At 44.5% G+C, this 18,372-nt stretch overlaps 1 protein-coding gene across 1 annotated transcript; it reads left to right on the plus strand.

Moving 5' to 3' along the window:
* The first annotated feature begins 1,193 nt into the window (after window positions 1–1,193).
* On the plus strand, window positions 1,194–17,674 carry NAGA (alpha-N-acetylgalactosaminidase). Its single transcript, XM_081928688.1, has 9 exons — window positions 1,194–1,348; window positions 5,495–5,672; window positions 7,592–7,766; window positions 10,620–10,797; window positions 11,978–12,072; window positions 13,280–13,441; window positions 15,330–15,527; window positions 16,002–16,145; window positions 17,222–17,674. Exons 2-9 carry the CDS (start codon window positions 5,518–5,520, stop codon window positions 17,402–17,404), a joined length of 1,290 nt encoding a protein of 429 aa, XP_081784814.1. The 5' UTR covers window positions 1,194–1,348; window positions 5,495–5,517; the 3' UTR covers window positions 17,405–17,674.
* Window positions 17,675–18,372: the final 698 nt, after the last annotated feature.

Consider the following 18,372-nt stretch of genomic DNA (forward strand, 5'->3'; position numbering starts at 1 on the left):
CAGGATCTGTCCTTCCAGTGAGCACTCAGGGATGATTTCCTTAAGAATGGAGAGGTTTGATCTTCTTGCAGTCCATGGGACTCTCAAGAGTCTCCTCCAGCACCATAATTCAAAAACATCAATTCTACGGCGATCAGCCTTCTTTATGGTCCAGCTCTCACTTCCATACATCACTACTGGGGAAACCATAGCTTTAACTGAACGGACCTTTGTTGGCAAGGTGATGTCTCTGCTTTTTAAGATGCTGTCTAGGTTTGTCATTGCTTTCCTCCCAAGAAGCAGGCGTCTTTTAATTTCATGACTGCTGTCACCATCTGCAGTAATCAGGGAGCCCAAGAAAGTTAAATCTCTCACTGCCTCCATTTCTTCCCCTTCTATTTGCCAGGAGGTGATGGGACCAGTGGCCATTATCTTTTTTTTTTTTGATATTGTGCTTTAGACCATATTTTGCGCTCTCCTCTTTCACCCTCATTAAAAGGTTCTTTAATTCCTCCTCACTTTCTGCCATCAAGGTTGTGTCATCTGCATATCCGAGGTTGCTGATATTTCTTCCGGCAATCTTAATTCCGGAGGACTGCTAAGGCGAAACGCTTCAGGCGGCAGCGAAGCCATATTGCTTCATTCATCAGATCACTTGGAGGCAAGGGTTTTGTTTGTTTGTTTTTTGTTTAGTTAGAAGATGATGTTCGCACACCCGCCTTGCGCAAAAATAAATAAAGCGGGAGAAGGAAGTTTTGAGGCGGGTATGTTGCTAAAGCATTTGGAAAAGGGCACAGTCTCTTGGCAGGGTTGCCATATTTCAAGAAGTAAAAACTAGGACACCCCATGTCGAGGGGGGCTTTTTTAAATACAAAATCTCGAGATTTTTCGACTGACCAGCTAGCCTAATATCCAGGACAAAGCGCCGCCTTTCGGAAATTCCCCCCAGTACGTCAATTCCGCTTTGAAATCCCGTTGATGTCCGGGATAATCCGGTCGTATGGCAGCCCTAAGAGGGAGGTATGGATTGGAGGGACCAATGTTTATTATTGTGGGGGTGAGATGCACGAATTTCAGTCCTTTATTCCGTCTTCTCTTGCGCTGAGTAAGTTTTGCCATATATGCCACCATGAGCAAGCCGACGGAGCCCGCCCCATCCCCGAGCTGCTGCTGCTACTTCCTCATTCGCTTGCAGCCAACAAGCCTCGGTGCTAATAGGACTCAGATCAGGAGGCTCGCAAAGCTGGCCAGCTGGCCATGTGACCAGTAGAAAGCAGGAAGCACGGGGTTTGCAGCAGCCTCTCCTGAGCCTTCGTCCTTGCAGCTGGTGTGGTCGTCTATGCTCAAGTGTGGCTCGCAGTCGTGCATGGTAAGCGCGGGATTTGACCGGGAGTCGTTGTCTGGCGGCTTGGAGAGGTGAATGTTTTGCTGGGGATCCCCGGCTGGGAGACAAGGAAGCTGAGCAGGGGAAGGAAGAGGTTAGCGGGATTACCCTTTTCTCTTGAGAATGAAATGTCTCTCTTCTCTGCGATCAGAATCTTGTCTCCAGAACGTGACAAGGAACAACACAAAGTGTGAACAGCCAATAATGCCGTAGTTATGCTCTCCCCCCCCCCCCAAGTCAATGCATCGCTTTGCCTTTAGCAAAGTTCTTAACTGCATTTTGGGAAAGATCTTGCCAGGCAGCCTTCCCCAACATAGCGCCCGCCAGATGATTAGGGCTACAACTCCTATTATTTCCAGCCAGCACAGTCCTCCGAACATCTGGAGGGCACCAGGTTGGGAAAGGCTGCTGTAAGATCTCATGAAGTGACATCTGAAATACAGGCTGACTTCTGCATCCTCTTGACCCACCTAGAATAGTAATAGCCAAGTAGTGTGTGCGTGTTCAAACTCTTATGGTTGTGTAATAGTTTGTTGTCTGTACTCTAAACCAGTGTTTCCCAACCGGTGTTCCGCGGCACACTACTGTGCCGTCAGACATTGGCTGGTGTGCCGTGGGAGGGAGGCGGGCGAGTCGGGCGGTGAGAGGCGTCGGCGGCGAGGATCCGCGTCGAGCCGGGGGCGGCTCCGCGGTGGTGGTGCCGAGCGGCGGGGCAGCGCGTGCAAAAGGGAGGAGCGCGAGACAGCGGAGGAGGAGGAGGCCGGCATGTCCGGGCAGCAGCAGCAACAACAGCAGCAGCAACTCCCGGCGACGGCTCCTCAAGCCCCGCCGCCGCCCCCTCCTCCGCCCGCTATCGCCGCCACCACCACAACAGCCGCCGCCTCAGTTGCCGCCGTCCCTCAGTCCCTCGCTCTGCTGCCTCCTCCCACCCCCAAAGCTTGGAGGTTCCCCGGCAAGGGGGAGGGAAAAAACTTTCACTTTCGTGCGTCCCTCCCGGCGTGACGCTGCGCGCTGACGTCACGGGGCGGGGCTTTAATGGTGGTGTGCCGTGAGATTTTTTTTCAGTAAACAGGTGTGCCGTTGCCCAAAAAAGTTTGGGAAACACTGCTCTAAACTTCTTCTCTGTTGTTCCAGAATAAGCAGCTATCTTTTTAAAAGACATCTGAAGGCAGCCCTGTTTAGGGAAGTTTTTAATATTTAATGCTGTATTGTTTTAAACACTTGATTGGAAGCCACCCAGAGTGGCTGGGGAAACTCAGCCAGATGAGCGGGGTATAAATAATAAATTATTATTATTATTATTATTATTCCAGAAGGCAGGGCTAGTAAATTTCAGCTAAACCTTGGGAGCTGACTGCCTTCACAGGGGAAAGGGGTAGATGCTCTGTCACTGGTGATAATTCTGTTAGGGCTGTTGCTGTAGTTTCTTGCACTGCAGATCCTGCATTGAGCAGTGGCTGATTGGAATACATGAATCCTCCTGCTCCGTAATTCCACCTACGGTAATTGCGCCACACCAGCCATTCCCATCATTCCTGACCATTAGCCATGCTGGCTGGGCCTGATGGGTGTTGTAGTCTAAACTATCTGGAGGACACCAGGTTGGAAAGTCTGTTCCACACTCTAGAAAGGCTCCACTTCTCCACCTGGCTACCTCTAGTGAAATATCGACTAGCTGATGTTTAGCAGTAGATGGTTTTGCATTTACACTGCTATGTTTTAAGCACAACACTTGCTCCTCAGCAGCTAAGAGATAAAAAAAAATTAAGCTGCACAAGCTCCAAGTGTTGATCTTCTTTAAAATGAATTTTATCTGCATGGTGCCTCCATTATGATGGAACATAATAATAACTCATTCCATGAACAGTGATTCTCAAGGTGATTTCTTATCTGAGTACAGAGTTTATTATCCAAAGGATAACAGGGACATTATTTTTATTCAGGAGCAACCTCATGACTCCTTGGCCACCCCCAGTTTTTTTACCTTTGACATTGTCTACTCTTTAGAGTTGATGAGTTTACCTGGATCATATGTCAGTGTGGTTGAGTAGTCTAAGTGATAGTCCGATCCCTTTCATCAGGATTAAACATCTCTCATAATTTTGGCTGCAAATTCAATTAATTTGAAACTGAAATTATAATCAGGATCAGGCCAACTACACAAGAAATCCAGGAAGTTATTTGCACTGAAGCAGCTTGAGATCAAAGAAGTTACCCCCAGGATCCTTTGCAGATAATTCTGGGAGTGCATCTCTGGGCTTTTTCAGATGCGGCTGCTTGGGGCAGAAAATATCTTAGGCTGGCAAGGAATGGACTCTCTTTTGGAGTTTTTGCAATAAGGGGGGCAAAACTCTGAACTAAAAAACAAGAAAAAGGGATAATTTTCAAAAATCATCTGTTTAACATGGATCATTGAAGCTGATATGAGGAATGTTGCTGATTTTTCAGATTTGTTCTTGAAACAACCCAGGACTTTTTAGAGTTTCATAAAGAGTGCAAGTTTTCCTTATCATTTCCATATTTGCAAGACGGCTGTGGTCTCATTCACGGGGACTGGGCTGGTTGGGGATGATCAAATAGGCAGGACCCGTGTAATTGACTTGATAGGAATGTAAAACGAGCTATGCAGCTTCCCAACTCCTCCGCTGTGCTGACTCTTCCCCTCCTGAGAAAGGCGGTGGTTGAAACTCCATGAAGCCCAGGCATATCTGCATTCTAGGACCTAGGTGACCACCTGGCTGTGTAGCAGCCATTGTAACAGCTGGGGGAGCTACTGCAACAGCTCCGGGATAGAAACTGCATAGCACCCTGTTCTTCTGCCAAGCATAATAGGGCTATGGCAGCATAAATGATACTACACGACAGCTAGGCCATATGGCATCACACCAGAAAACTTGAACATTGGGAAACAGTTTCTGTCTCAGTAGCTGTTGCGCCAGTTTATCTATTTTTCTGAAACTTGGGCGTTCCATCCTGAACCCACTAGCTACTACTGCTCCCCAATACTGTCAGATATTATCTGCATTGTGTCACTTCCCGCTCCGCCCTTCTCTGAAGAAGGGCTGTGGCTCAGTCATGTGCTTGCAGGCAGAAGTTTGTCTAACTTTCAGAAACGGGGGCAGGTCATGCCTAGATATCCCGAAACTGCAAGCTACAAACTAGACACTATGCAAGGAGGGACTACAGCTGTATCCTGCCTTTCTTTAACCTCTAATCCTCCCATGGACATTTACAAACCTGCTTGGCCTTGAGACCAAGGCTGCTTGTCAATATGCGCTTTGGCCTTGTGCTGTGGTTTCAATCTTTGGAATGCCTTTAGCGCTTCAGGAGTAGTAGGACTGGAAGGCGGCTCATATTTATTTGATGACATATATGACGATGAACTGCAGGGCTGGAACATATGAAGCTGCCTCTTACCAGGTCTGGCCAATGCTCTATCTAGCGCTGTATTGTCCACATTGATTAGGAGCAGCGATCTAGGATTTCAGACAAGGAGTCTTTCACAACTCTACCTGAAGATGCTGGACCTCCTGAATGCAAGGCAAATGATCTTCCACTCAGCTATATCCTCCAAGGGCTATGCAGATCGGAAAGGAAGGGGATCTAGATAATATCTGATAGCACAGGAGAGCATTGTGCTGGTGGTGGCTAGAGGCTCTTGGATGGAATGAGAGCACTTTGAGTCATGCGTTGTACTGTAAAGTTTGGATCATGTTGGACAACTGATTGTACTGTTCAAGTAGGGGTGTCTTCGGATAATTACACCTTTGCTTAATAGACTGAGATGTGCACAAGTGCTTTGTTCCCCTTCCCTCATCCCTTCGTGATCCGTCTCAGTGAAATGTAGTTTCGTGTTCCATCCTACACCTGGAAACTAGGGTTATCATCTTTGGAAATGAGCCAAGATCTCAAATCACAATCTGAGGCACCTCAAGATTTCAGCTTGTTCAAAGTAGGTCTACTATCAATTACCGGTTTGGACATGACAGTAAGCCATGGTTAATTGGAGACTTGCTCATTTCAGTGAAGCATGCTGTGAAGCAAAAAGCGAAGAGGGTTGTGGAGTGGGGTTGCTGTTACCTTCAATAACCTTCTTACTGAAAACTACTATTATTTGCTCTCACTCTGCAGCATTGATTTATTGATCGGTAGTCATGAAGCTCGTAGCGTCTGTACTGCTTGCGGCCTTAGTCGCCACCTCCCTGGCTCTGGAGAATGGGCTCATGAGGACGCCTCCAATGGGGTGGCTTGCATGGGAGCGATTCCGTTGCAATATTGATTGCAAGACTGATCCACAGAACTGCATCAGGTAAGCCTTGGAAGCTCTGCAGCTTATACATGTGCGGCAGGGGCAAGGGAAGGGTAGGAGAAAGAAGCTGGATCTGTTTTGCAGGAAGGATGCCTCAAGGAATGCCCATTTTACTTTCCGCCCATTTTACTTATGCTTCCATCTGAATACCCACTAGCTGTGCTCCACTTTTCAACTTTACATTAAAAAACAAACAAATTGGTGGAAGGCTTGATGAATTCTGACGGGCCTGTCAAGGAGGGGGTCGCTTTCCCAAGTCCTCCCTCCAAGCTACTAATCACTCACAGGCACCGAACAGGTTATCAGGCTTTATTGACACCTTCTCTGGCACCAGCTACAGAACATCAGTCTCATCTATGACGTGTTCTCTCCTCCCCTCGGCAGGTTAACTTGAATATTTATAGGGGCTGGGGAATGCTGGCAGCCAGCCAGCCCCATCACCTGCTCCCACTTGGGGGACTAATTCTCACCACCTGCCTGAGGGGCCCCACCCAGCGATACCTGCTCACAGAATCACTACTTCATGACAGGGCCCACAGGCCAGGCACATTCCCCCTGCCATCATCACTGCTGTGTTCAATGTGGAGAAATAAAAGGGCAGCGAGTTTATGTTTTACATTAGGAGGGATGTTTGCTGAGTGGAGTTTACTTCTGTGTAAACATTAGAAGGGTCTTGACCATGAGGAAGAGCACTGCTGGATAATATAGCATTATGTTCAAGTGCTTGCTAAGAAATCTTGTTTATTTGAATAAAGATTTAATATTGTGTAATGTATTCTGACGTGGGCATTGTAACGCACATTTATTTGTAATGCACATTGTGTTTGATGTGGGAAGTTTTTATCTGGTCTGGACAAAGTTAGTTTAACTGTTGCTTGAGGCCTGAACTGGCATCTGTATGTTCAAATTCTCGGTGTGCTAAAGAAGGAGAGAAGGAATATATAACTCACTTGCTAGGTGAAACTTTAGACTTTTCAGTGAGACGGTGTCTGGTATGAAAGCCAGAGGGAAGCTATCCGGGGCACAACAAGACAAACCCACAGAAAAGGGTTGGGAAAAGAGGATTCCAGCACGGCCTTCAGTTATTGTGTATGACAGGCACAACTGAGGTGGAGAAGATAAAAGGACAATCAGGCTAAAGCTGTCTTAGTTTAACATTAATAGTTGTATAGAAGCAGTTTGTATTTAAAGTGGCAGCAACAAGTTGACAAAGCATACACTCATTTAGAGAAACAATCCTATATTTAAATCACCAGAGAAGCTTGGGGACTTAATCTTGTAATAAATAAACATAAACAGCTTTGTTAAATTTAACATTTGTATCTGTCTTTGTACCGTGCCTGTACAGTGGTACCTCGGGTTAATTCGTTCCGGAGGTCCATACTTAACCTGAAACTGTTCTTAACCTGAAGCACCACTTTAGCTAATGGGGCCTCCTGCTGCTGCTGTGCCACCGCTGCACAATTTCTGTTCTTATCCTGAAGCAAAGTTCTTAACCTGAAGCACTATTTATGGGTTAGCGGAGTCTGTAACCTGAAGCGTATGTAACCCGAGGTACCACTGTACAGTTATCTGTGAGTTAAGTGTTCAGAGGGGAAAAAGGAAACTGAATAGTGGCAGTGTCATGGGTTTAGGAGAACCATTGGAGAGGGAGTTGAGTTTTGTTATTGTACATTAAGTACATACTGTAAAAAAAAATAATGAAATGCAATACAAAACTTCCATTTTAATTTGTTGTCCAGCTGTGGAAGCTCTCATGGGCAAAGCCTGCCACCTGTTGGTGAAAATAGGCAACTGCATGCTTGCCTTGGTTGTACAGCCCTGCGTGGGTGTTCTCTTCCGTGTTGTTCCCTGTGGCCACAAATAGTTCAGGGTCACTTGGATGTTGTTTTTAACTTGCTTTTCTCTTTGTGGGGCAGTGAAAAACTCTTCATGGACATGGCGGATCGCCTGGCAGCAGACGGCTGGAGGGAGCTGGGCTACGTGTATGTCAATATAGACGATTGCTGGATGGCAAAACAGCGAGATTCAGCAGGGCAGCTGATTCCGGATCCTGAGAGGTTCCCTAGTGGCATCAAAGCCTTAGCAGATTATGTGAGTGATCCATAACTCCTGATGGTGAAGCAAGATCCGGGCATCTCTCATCCGTGGTTTTTAAGAATGTATTTTGTGCTTTTATATATCAATTTGATTCTGTGAACCGTTCCGAGACCTGCGGATATAGGGCGGTATATAAATTCAATCAGTCAATCAACAAGAATCCCCTTCTAGCCATCAGTAGTGAGGACTAAAAAACTTGTGAAATCACGAGTCCCCAAAGGAGCAAGGTCCTGTTCCTTCAGTGGCTTCAACTTGCTTATTCAGAGTAGCCTGCAGAACATTCCCTCCAGTTCAAAAGCAGCTTTCATTTAATTCTAGTATCCTTGATCTCCCGGGCCCACCTGGATTGTGGCAAGAAAGGTAATAATAACAATTGCTTGGGCCATCATCCCTAGACCTAGTCATGTGGAGAAGCAGAATATGAACCAGACAGCTGTTGGATTCAGGAGCAGAGTTGCCCATCATCATCATCATTTTATTATTTATACCCTGCCCATCTGACTGGGTTGCCCCAGCCACTCTGGGTAGCTTTCAGAACATATACAAAACATAATAAAACATCAAACATTAAAAACTTCCCAATACAGGGTTGCCTTTAGATGTCTTCTAAGACTTGTGTCGTTCTTGATCTCCTTGACATCTGATGGGAGGGGGATCCAGAGGGAGGTGCTGTCCAAATCACAAATATTTGCTGTTACTTGTATCCAGTTCCCACCTGGCTCGTGCTTGCATTTCTGCAGTCATGGGAATGCAGATAGTTAAACTGTGGAACTCACTCCCACAAGAGGCAGCGACCGTCCCTAACTTGGATGGTTATCAATGGTTGCTAGCCATGATGACTGTATTCTCCCTCTGTGGTTGGAGGCAGTAATTCCAGTTTCTGGAAACCACCGGGCAGGAGAGTTGTCCACGGTTGACCAGGCATCTGGTTGGCCACGATGAGAACACAGTGTTGGACTAGATGGGCCAATGGTCTGATCTAGCAAGCACTTGTTTTATTCCGATGCTCATTTCTGAGCTACGCTGAGCATAGGAGAAAAGTCCTGTGCGAAACAGCCCCAAAGCATGTACTGGATGTCGGAATCTCCATTCGACCAAGCTGATAAGGCTCATCTTCGGAATCGCCTCCCGACGATTAATTGACGACCTGATCCTTTGATAAGGCCTCAGGCATGTCGTCCCAGCAGAGTTCCCAAAACACCATGTGGAAGAGACAAGAGGTTTGGGCTACATTACTATGCTTTATTTTCTAGCTACGCAGAGAGCAAAAAAATATACATCCTCTCCCTGTGAGAGCAGAGAGCAACTGAACAAAGGAACAAAGGAAACAGGAAACCACTAACGTCACATCCTGTCTCCCTTTCCCGTGAGACTGCAAGGTCTCTGGAATGTAAACAGAGTCCTGTGACTCCCAGCAGCTGCTCAGTGAGAAACAGAAACTAGCACTGGATATGGGTCCCATAAGCTCTGAACATGGGCTGCGAGTGAGAGATGGGGAAATTATGAGGAATTTTCTCCATATTAGCTCTATTCCAGAGTGAGCGGTACCAAGCATCCACTGTAAGCTTTTGGGTGGTTTTTCATTGAGTTGTAATAACATTCTGCTGCCAAGATCCTATATGAGGCCAATTATTTTGACATTGGTATCATCAAAAATATTCAGTAACATTAATTTTGGACAATAAACAATTGTTTCTTTACAAATAGTTCTGTCAAAATTGAATTCCAAAAATCTTGCACTAACTGCCATTCAGTCCACCATAAATGATAATATGAACCAAGTTATTGCAAGCCCTCCAAAGAATTTTCTGATGCGGAAATAAAACATTTTTTACATTTGCAAAGAAGTCCTATACCATCTGTGTAATAATTTTAAGGTGTTTTCCCTAAGAAAACTGGAAACAGGTTTTAAGGGCCTAATCTGATTTTACAAGTATTTTATCGTTCCCACACTGATCATGTAGCTATGTTAACTAATGATATTTTTAATCATAGTTAAACACACTCCAGAGTATCCCCTAACCTCCAAATTGCAAATCTGGTATTCCATTTTTCTGTTATCAAAATGGAAGTGTCATAGTGGCAGAAAGTATGCGAGGGTAGAGAGTCTTTGTGCTGACCACCTCCATCACAAAGATCCTTCAGAAGGGAATTGCTGCCAGGAACATTATGTGCAGGTGTATTTTGATGCATTGAATAGAATAATAGTTTATGAGTCATGGCAGAGGGGAGAGCATGTGTACAAATTCAACTGGTATTTGTTTGTTTTGTTGCTTTTTAAAAATGCTGTTAATATTATTTTATAGATATGAATGCTGTAGTACTTTGTGAATCCTATAATATGATTTTTAATTAATAAATACAAATTGGACTATAATTTGATATTTTTTTATTTTTTTATTTTTTAATTAAAGTATTATGATTGGATATTTAATTGGATGTTTTTATTGGAAAATCATTAAACATGATTCTTTAAAAAAAGAATCCTATAGTATGATTTTTGGTGTAACACTGATGTTTAGCTTTTTTTTTAGTTGTTTTGTTAATAGAGGGTAATTGTTTTATTTGTGATTTGCGATGGTTTTGCTGATGATTTGTTAAGCATTTTATGCGATTTATGCTGTATTCGTCGTGATGTTTCATTATGTAATTTTAATCTTTTGTTTGTAAGCCGCTTTGGGATTTATTTGAGTGAAAAGCGGGGTAGAAATAGAATATAAATAAATAAATAAAAATGGGAAAAGACACTCAAGCATGGCAACACACCAGCTGCTTTGACTGGTCGACGTTACAGTTAGTCCATGGCAGTTTTCCCTCCATCTTTCAAGTTCTTCTTTCTTTCCGTAGGTGCATGCCCGGGGGCTGAAGCTCGGCATCTACGGTGACTTAGGCACCCATACTTGTGAAGGGTATCCTGGCACAACCCTGGACCGGATTGAACAAGATGCCTCGACATTTGCCCAGTGGGGAGTGGATATGCTGAAGATGGATGGCTGCTATTCTTCAGCATTCCAGCAGGCTAAAGGTAAGGACTGAGGCTTCCTCGTTGCCTCTGTTCGCTTTATCCTGCCCCCTTCAGTGCTCCATCTCCGTCCTGCCTGGGCCTGGACTGACCCCGGCTGCTTGATCTTGCTGATAAAAAAATTATTTGAATCTGCTTTTGAAGTGTGTGTTTCTCAGATACAGTGGTACCTCGGGTTACATAAGCTTCAGGTTACAGACTCTGCTAACCCAGAAATAATACCTTGGGTTAAGAACTTTGCTTCAGGATGAGAACAGAAATCGTGTAGTGGTGGCGCAGCGGCAGCAGGAGGCCCCATTAGCTAAAGTGGTGCTTCAGGTTAAGAACAGTTTCAGGTTAAGAACGGACCTCCAGAACGAATTAAGTTTTTAACCCGAGGTACCACTGTGTGTGTGTGTGTTAGTTACACAAGGTGTCATTCATTACCGTATTTTTCACTCTATAAGATGCACCAGACCTCGACGCACCTAGTTTTTGGAGGAGGAAAAGAAGAAAAAAAATATTCTGAATCTCAGAAGCCAGAACAGCAAGAGGGATCGCTGCGCAGTGAAAGCAGCAATCCCTCTTGCTGTTCTGGCTTCTGGGATAGCTGCACAGCCTGCATTCGCTCCATAAGACGCACACACATTTCCCCTTACTTTTTAGGAGGGAAAAAGTGAGTCTTATAGAGCAAAAAATACGGTATTTTTAAAAAATAATCTGGTTTAAGAGGAAATCTGAATTTAATACAGTCGTGTTATAAGGGTGCTATCTAAATCATTGTCAGGGTAGACTCATTTAAATCAGTGAACAAGTTTATTGATTTCAGTGGGTCTGCTCTGTCACTAACACTGGATATCATGTTATGTCTAGATATTCTTTTTAAACCAGAATCATGGCCATCTTTAAAAACATGCTAACTGAAAGGCATTTTTTTTCCGTTTAAAAAATGGAGTGGGCAGGGAAATAACTTGATTTCTGAGTTATATATATAAAACATAATATGCCTCATGTTGTGTTTCTTATTGTGGGCTTTCAATTGAATCCAAGTAATCACAAGGGCAAGAATACAGGAGACTGCATTGTGTACCTTACCAGAATTATCCTTGGAACCCAAATAGATCTTCTTGTTTTCCAGTTTCCATGCCTGCTCCCTTGCAACTTGCTCAGTTTTCAAATTATGAATATTCTTTATCCCTAAAAGGTTATCCTAGAATGTCCAGTGCTCTGAACGCAACAAGCCGCCCAATTGCCTATTCCTGTAGCTGGCCAGCCTATCGAGGGGGACTTCCGCCCAAGGTGAGGCCTTGCTGAAGAGGCTTTGGGGCTGAGGTCACCTCCTCTGTCCTTTAAAGCATGTTCAGAATTTCTGAGTGGAAATTTCCCATCCCATTTTGACAATTTGGGTGGAGTGAGCAGGGATCCACAAATCTATGCCCACCACTGGCCACCGATCAAATGCTTCTTAAGCTGATAAGAGACAGGCAAGACTTCCAGTCTGACATTGTGCTACACTTTTGGAAGCACTCTGGAAACAGCTCAGCTGACAAGGAGCAAGACCTCAGTCCTTCCTGACTCATCATTCCATATCCACAAAGGCAACCACAGGGGCGAGGGGAGGGGTAGAATAAAAAGCCTCCAGGACAACATCTATGATAGTTTATGTCTCCTTCAAGATCAGGATAGGTCATTTTGATTCCCCCTATATTATCCTCACAATAACCAAGTGAGGTAAATTAAGCTGGTAGCTGATGACTAGCTGAAGATCATCCAGTAGGCTTCATGGCTGACCAGGGATTAGTAAATGACCTAAGTCCAACACGCACACTGCTTTTCATTTTATTTTTACAGTGTAAATTAGCCAAAAAGTGGTTTCTCTTTGAGTGGTTTTGTCCAAGCGGAGTACACTAACTAGAACAGTGTTTCCCAAACTTGGGTCTCAAGCTGTTTTTGGACTACAATTCCCATCAGCCCTGACCACTGCTCCTGCTAGTTAGGAATGATGGGAGTTGTAATCCAACCACAGCAGGAGATGCAAATTTGAGAAACATTGAGCTATTAGGGAAAAGAAGAAGAGACATTATCTGCCAATGTGAGCTTCCCAAGGGCTTCTTGTTGGCCACAGAGTGCAGGACTAGTTGGCCAGTTGAAAAAAGCATGGCTGGATCATCTATTGGCACCATTTCTGTCTGTTGATAATCCTAGTTTGCAGCACCTGTTTTGGGGTACTGCTTCAGGGTGCAATGTTATTATTTGTGGTCAGTTTCCCCATACTTTTTGTGCTGGCTGGGGCTTATGGGAATTGTAGTCCAAAACATCTGGAGGGCACCAGGTTGGAGTGACCTAGACATGGTGATGTTGAGCAGAGGAGGTTAACATTGAAGCTAGAAGAGAGATGGTCTCAGAATTTCTAACGCTAGAAAAACTGCACCTCGCCCTCTGTTTCTCCAAAGGGTAAAGTGTACAGCTCTATTGGTAAATAACTCATTTCACATCTTTTTTCCAGGTGAACTACACACTCCTGGCAAGCATATGTAATCTCTGGCGAAACTATGGTGATATACAAGACTCTTGGGAGAGTGTCCTCTCCATAGTGGATTGGTTCTCGGCCAATCAGGATGTACTTCAGCCAGTGTCTGGCCCTGGCCATTGGAACGACCCAGACATGGTAATGTTGAGTTGAGGAGCTTAACATGAAAGCTAGGAGAGAGGGAGAGAGACTGTCTCAGGATTTCTAAAGTTAGAAAGATGCAGCAGAGACTCTTGTTGGCAGGAATTCCTCTGCTCTCAACATCTTGCGTAGAAGGGCTGAAGTCTGTAAGTTAAGTGATTTAGCTGGCTTTTGTGTTTCTTTTTGGGAATCCTTCAGTCTACTGCAATGCCCATCCTTCTACCCTGGGTTGTTTATAGCCTTCCCTTCTGTCACCTCTAAATGTTTTGCAAATAAACATACGTTGCTTCATTTATTATGTAAGGTGTGGAGAGTCAAAGAGTTTTGCATGACACAGAACTTCCCTCCCCCAAGAAATCTCTCATCTTCATGCAAACATACAGATTTTTTGGCTTCTGAAATGTTTACCAGTCTCCACCCGTTTTCAGGTTTTTTCTTTCGAGCCTTCAAAATTTACAGGAAACTGTGAGGTTCCCCAGATGCTGTGCATGGCAGCTGTTTCTGATCTTATGCACTTGGTCCCTGAAAATATATCTTAGAACATCTTTAGAAACATGTCCAATTGGTGATGTGCATATAGTCCAGTGGCGTGCGTGTTAGTTTTGGTGTGTTGCCACTGTGCAGTGCTCTTGGAGTCACAAGACTGTTTTGCATTCCAGAGCTTCCAGGCTGTTGGAAGTCTCACGGAAGACAGGAGACGGATGTGATATTACTGGTTTCCTGTTCCTTTGTTTTTCAGTTGCTCTCTGCTCTCACAGAGAGAGGATGTATTTTCTTTTCTGTCTGCGTAGTTAGGAATAAAACAGTCTTTAGCCATGTAGCTCATACTGTCTCGTCCTTCCGCATGCTGCTGTATACTTTGCGTAATGGGGAATGTGCCTGGAGCCTTATCAGAGGCTCAGGTCGTTAATCATTGTCGGAGGAGCTCGGTTGAACGCAAGTCAGACAGTGCGATCATTGGACTAAGGGAACTATGCTAGTCCCCTAAATGTTCGCCTGGTGCCTCTTTCCCAAAGCCCAGGAAGCTTCTGCCTGGCCTAGGGAGGCGCGTTGCCATGTTTGCAACATCAGGACTTCACAACATCACACACACATGGCATCGACCCCTATGCCCTTCGCAAGCTCGCACCTCTGGCTCTAACTGTTCCCCTATGAAAAATTTCACTGCATGCCACTGATATAGCCCCAGTGGCCTGTGCATGCAGCACCTGGACTAGATGTGGGGACTTTACCTTCACTTATACCCCTTTCTGTTCACAGGGCACAAACTCCCATTTTTTCTTTGGTTCATTCGCATCTCTTCCGTCAGTATAGCCTGTATCTTCCATTATTAGTCGGACCTGGATACTTTTGCTAGGAAGACCCAGGCTGTGGCCCTGGGGGGACAGGGACTGCAATGGGGACAGAGGATCACCACAAATCATGCAGAATATTCCAATTTACCTTTTAAAACAACATTTCTCAGAACATGCTGTACAGAAGTGCTGCTGAAAGAGACTAATATTTCACGTCCTCCAATTCAAAGCAAATTTTATTGCGATTTTAAACCAGATATTTATAGATTTAACGGAGGTTTGGTGGCTGGAAAAAAGAAACATGTCTGCCCAATCACAGAGAACTAGCTTTTCTGATTTCTGTTTGGTGAACTGGAGCAATGTTCTTCAACCTCAGGTCCCCAGATGGTGTTGAACTACAACTCCCATCATCCCTGACCATTGTCTAAGCTGGCTGAGGATGATGGAAGTTGTAGACCAGCAGCATCCCCACAAGCAAAGGTGACAAATACTGAACTAGTGCCTTCTCTGAATCGAGCCATCATCTCCTTTTACTTTCATCCTTCACTTCAGTCTCATCCTTAGTTTTAACCTCCTTCTTTGTCCTGCAGCTAATCATTGGAAACTTTGGCCTCAGCTATGAACAGTCCCGCTCCCAAATGGCCTTATGGACTGTGATGGCTGCTCCCCTTTTCATGTCCACGGACCTCCGCACCATTTCTGAGCAAGCACGAGAAATTCTACAGAACAAATTGATGATCAAAATTAACCAAGATCCCCTGGGAATTCAAGGACGCAGAATCCTTCAGGTAGGGAAGGACTGGATCCTGTAACTCAATAGATAAGCATAGCCTATAAACCCTTGGAGCTGGGAGTGCTGTCTTTTTCTTTTCGATCTGAGGAGGTGTGGTAACTTGAGCCAAATGTGGGTAGTTTCATTTTATATCCTGACTTTCTTCCAAGGCATATAATCTTAAAGGGTGCAGTTAGACTCTTGTGCACTTTTTTCTGCAGCGTATTTTGCAGAAGTAGACCTACAATTTAGACCTAACTGAGCACTGTTTGCTATTGGTAGCACTGTTTGCTATAGGTAACAATATCCCCCGTTTCCAGCCACTTAGCCATTTGCAGTGTTTGATCCCTGGCATCTCCAGGAAAAGCTAGATAATATTGAGGCAGATGGACCAATGGCCTGATCCAGTATAAGGCAGCTTCCTAAATTCCTTGTGTGTCCCAGTGGAGTGTTCCTGTTATTGGCACATAACTCCAATCTGCTTTTGTAGGAGAAATCTCGCATAGAGGTGTTCCTGCGCCCCCTTTCCCAGTCAGCCAACGCTCTGGTTTTCTTCAGTCGGAGGACAGACATGCCGTATCGCTACACCGCGTCCCTGGCCCACTTCAATTTTACCCAGAATGCTGTGTATGAGGTAAGAAAAAGACAAGAGTTATCAGTATCTTGGAGTAGTCCCTATCCTTGCACACCAGCAGGGCTGCTTCTTGTCCTGTGTAGAGGGAGGAAGGAGGCCTTTGGGGTGCAGACTCCACACACATCATCTTCAAGAAGCTGTATGTTAATGGTGTGTCTCAAAGAGTCTCCGTATCCATGTATCCATGGAGAAATCTCACTCTCAGCCTTCCAACCTTGAGGCCCTTCCCTCTAGCATTTATCTTCCCCTTGCCTACCTTGGAGTAGGCCTGGTAGATAGACACAACAGATCAGCAATGTAATAAGTGCTTTGAATGGAGCCACACTGGTGTTGCTTCTCTGCATGGTGCACAGATTTGTGATTTGGCCATGCAAATGTTTGTCTTTTGTGTTTGGGGCAGATAGCGGAGTTAAAATTAGCATGGAGCTCTTTACCCATGGTGCATTTGCCCCACAGAGAAGCCTTCACCACAATTTACATTTTTTAAAGGTCACCATATCCTTGCTGCTTCTTTTACCAGTGAGCTGTGCATTTGCAACAGGATCAAGAATACTACTGCACAGCAAGCTAGTGGTGCCTCGCAAGACGAAAGAGTTTTCCGTTTTTTGAGTCGTTCCGCAAGACGAATTTCCCTATGGGCTTGCTTCGCAAGACGAAACATCTTGCGAGTTTGTTTCCTTTTTCTTAAAGCCGCTAAGCCGTTAATAGCCACTAAGCCGCTAATAGCTGTGTTTCGCAAGACGAAAAAACCGCAAGACGAAGAGACTCGCGGAACGGATTAATTTCATCTTGCGAGGCACCACTGTAGAATGCAAACCGGAAACTCACCATCACAGTTTGTTTGAGGTGGAGGTGTGGCACAAAACAATGAGATGGAGAATTAAGTTTTGTCATTTTAAAATCCATCTTGCAGATTATTTTAGCACTTTTCCATTTGTCTGCTATCATGGCTGTGAAATAGCAACTGTATCCGGTATATTCAAAGCAATGTATCCATGTTCATTCATTTATCTGTATATAATATACATACCCACAGAGTTAACTATGTTCTGTCACAATGATTCCTTCTGTTTCAGGCACAGGATGTGTACAGTGGTCAAATTATCACTGGCTTGAAGGCTGCCGATAACTTCACAGTCGTCATTAACCCCTCTGGAGTAGTCATGTGGTTTGTCTACCCAACTACATACCTCGGCCAGCCGTCCAGCTTTGTGAAGCAGCTGCCTGAAGCCAGGAAGTTCCATCCTTCTGCCATGTGATGCCAAAAGGCCAATTGCTAGCTGCTACGATTTCTTAGCAAGTCAGGCCAGGTGCGAAAGCGTTTCACCTTGTATTGCTGATGGCACCTCCAAGTGGGGTAGGTAGGTGGGGCCAGAAGGGGGATTTTACACATGCAGTGTAAAAACTGAGACAATGCACCATCTTCCTCCAAGGTGCTACTGCCTGATTCTATAGATCCACTTGGAAGTCTTTACTTGCATCACAGAGTTGCAGCCTTAATGGTAGCCAAATGCTTTGAAATCATTGGAAATTTACACCCAAACACTCTTATCTGCATCCAAGACTTACTAGAATCCACAACAGCAATTCACATCTTTGAATGTATAGTTGTAGACACCACTCTTATGATCCTTTCTGCATGCTGAGAGTACCAATTGTGAAAGCTAGCATTTCAGGTCACAGGAATCTAGTTAGTCTTTTCCTTGACATGCTAGCCTATCAGCAAGGCAACTTATGGAAACAGTCAAAATAGGCTGGTACGCATTCAGGAAGGATGTATCACGTTGCTGAACATAGTTTTGGGTTTTAGGAACATCAGTTCCCTTCTATTTCAGACAACAGATCCATCTGGTTCAACTTCCTGGAAGCAAAGGCAACACACCTCTTCTGTCCCCCCCCCCCACCTGTTATTCAAAGGCTGTATTGTCTTGGGCTAAAGGCAACCTCACCTATTACAAAACTGTTATGGGAAACATGTGTGTATATGGATTAACATTAATTGTACACACAGATGTTCATGCAAGTCTTTTATGACTTTAAATCAGGGTTTTTTCAAAAAAAATATCAAGCAATATATAAATTTTGTGAAATAAAATAAAGACTTGTTTTATAATCTCAGCCTCTGTTTTAACTTTTTAGGCTAAAATGAACTATAACATTTTTTAAAGTTTTCATTTCATTTACTTTGTGAGCCACCCAATTTTTTTTTCTTATGGGGTGGTTATTT

Source organism: Podarcis melisellensis, assembly GCF_964234715.1.
Source record: "Podarcis melisellensis genome assembly, chromosome: 10".
Lineage (NCBI taxonomy): Eukaryota > Metazoa > Chordata > Lepidosauria > Squamata > Lacertidae > Podarcis > Podarcis melisellensis.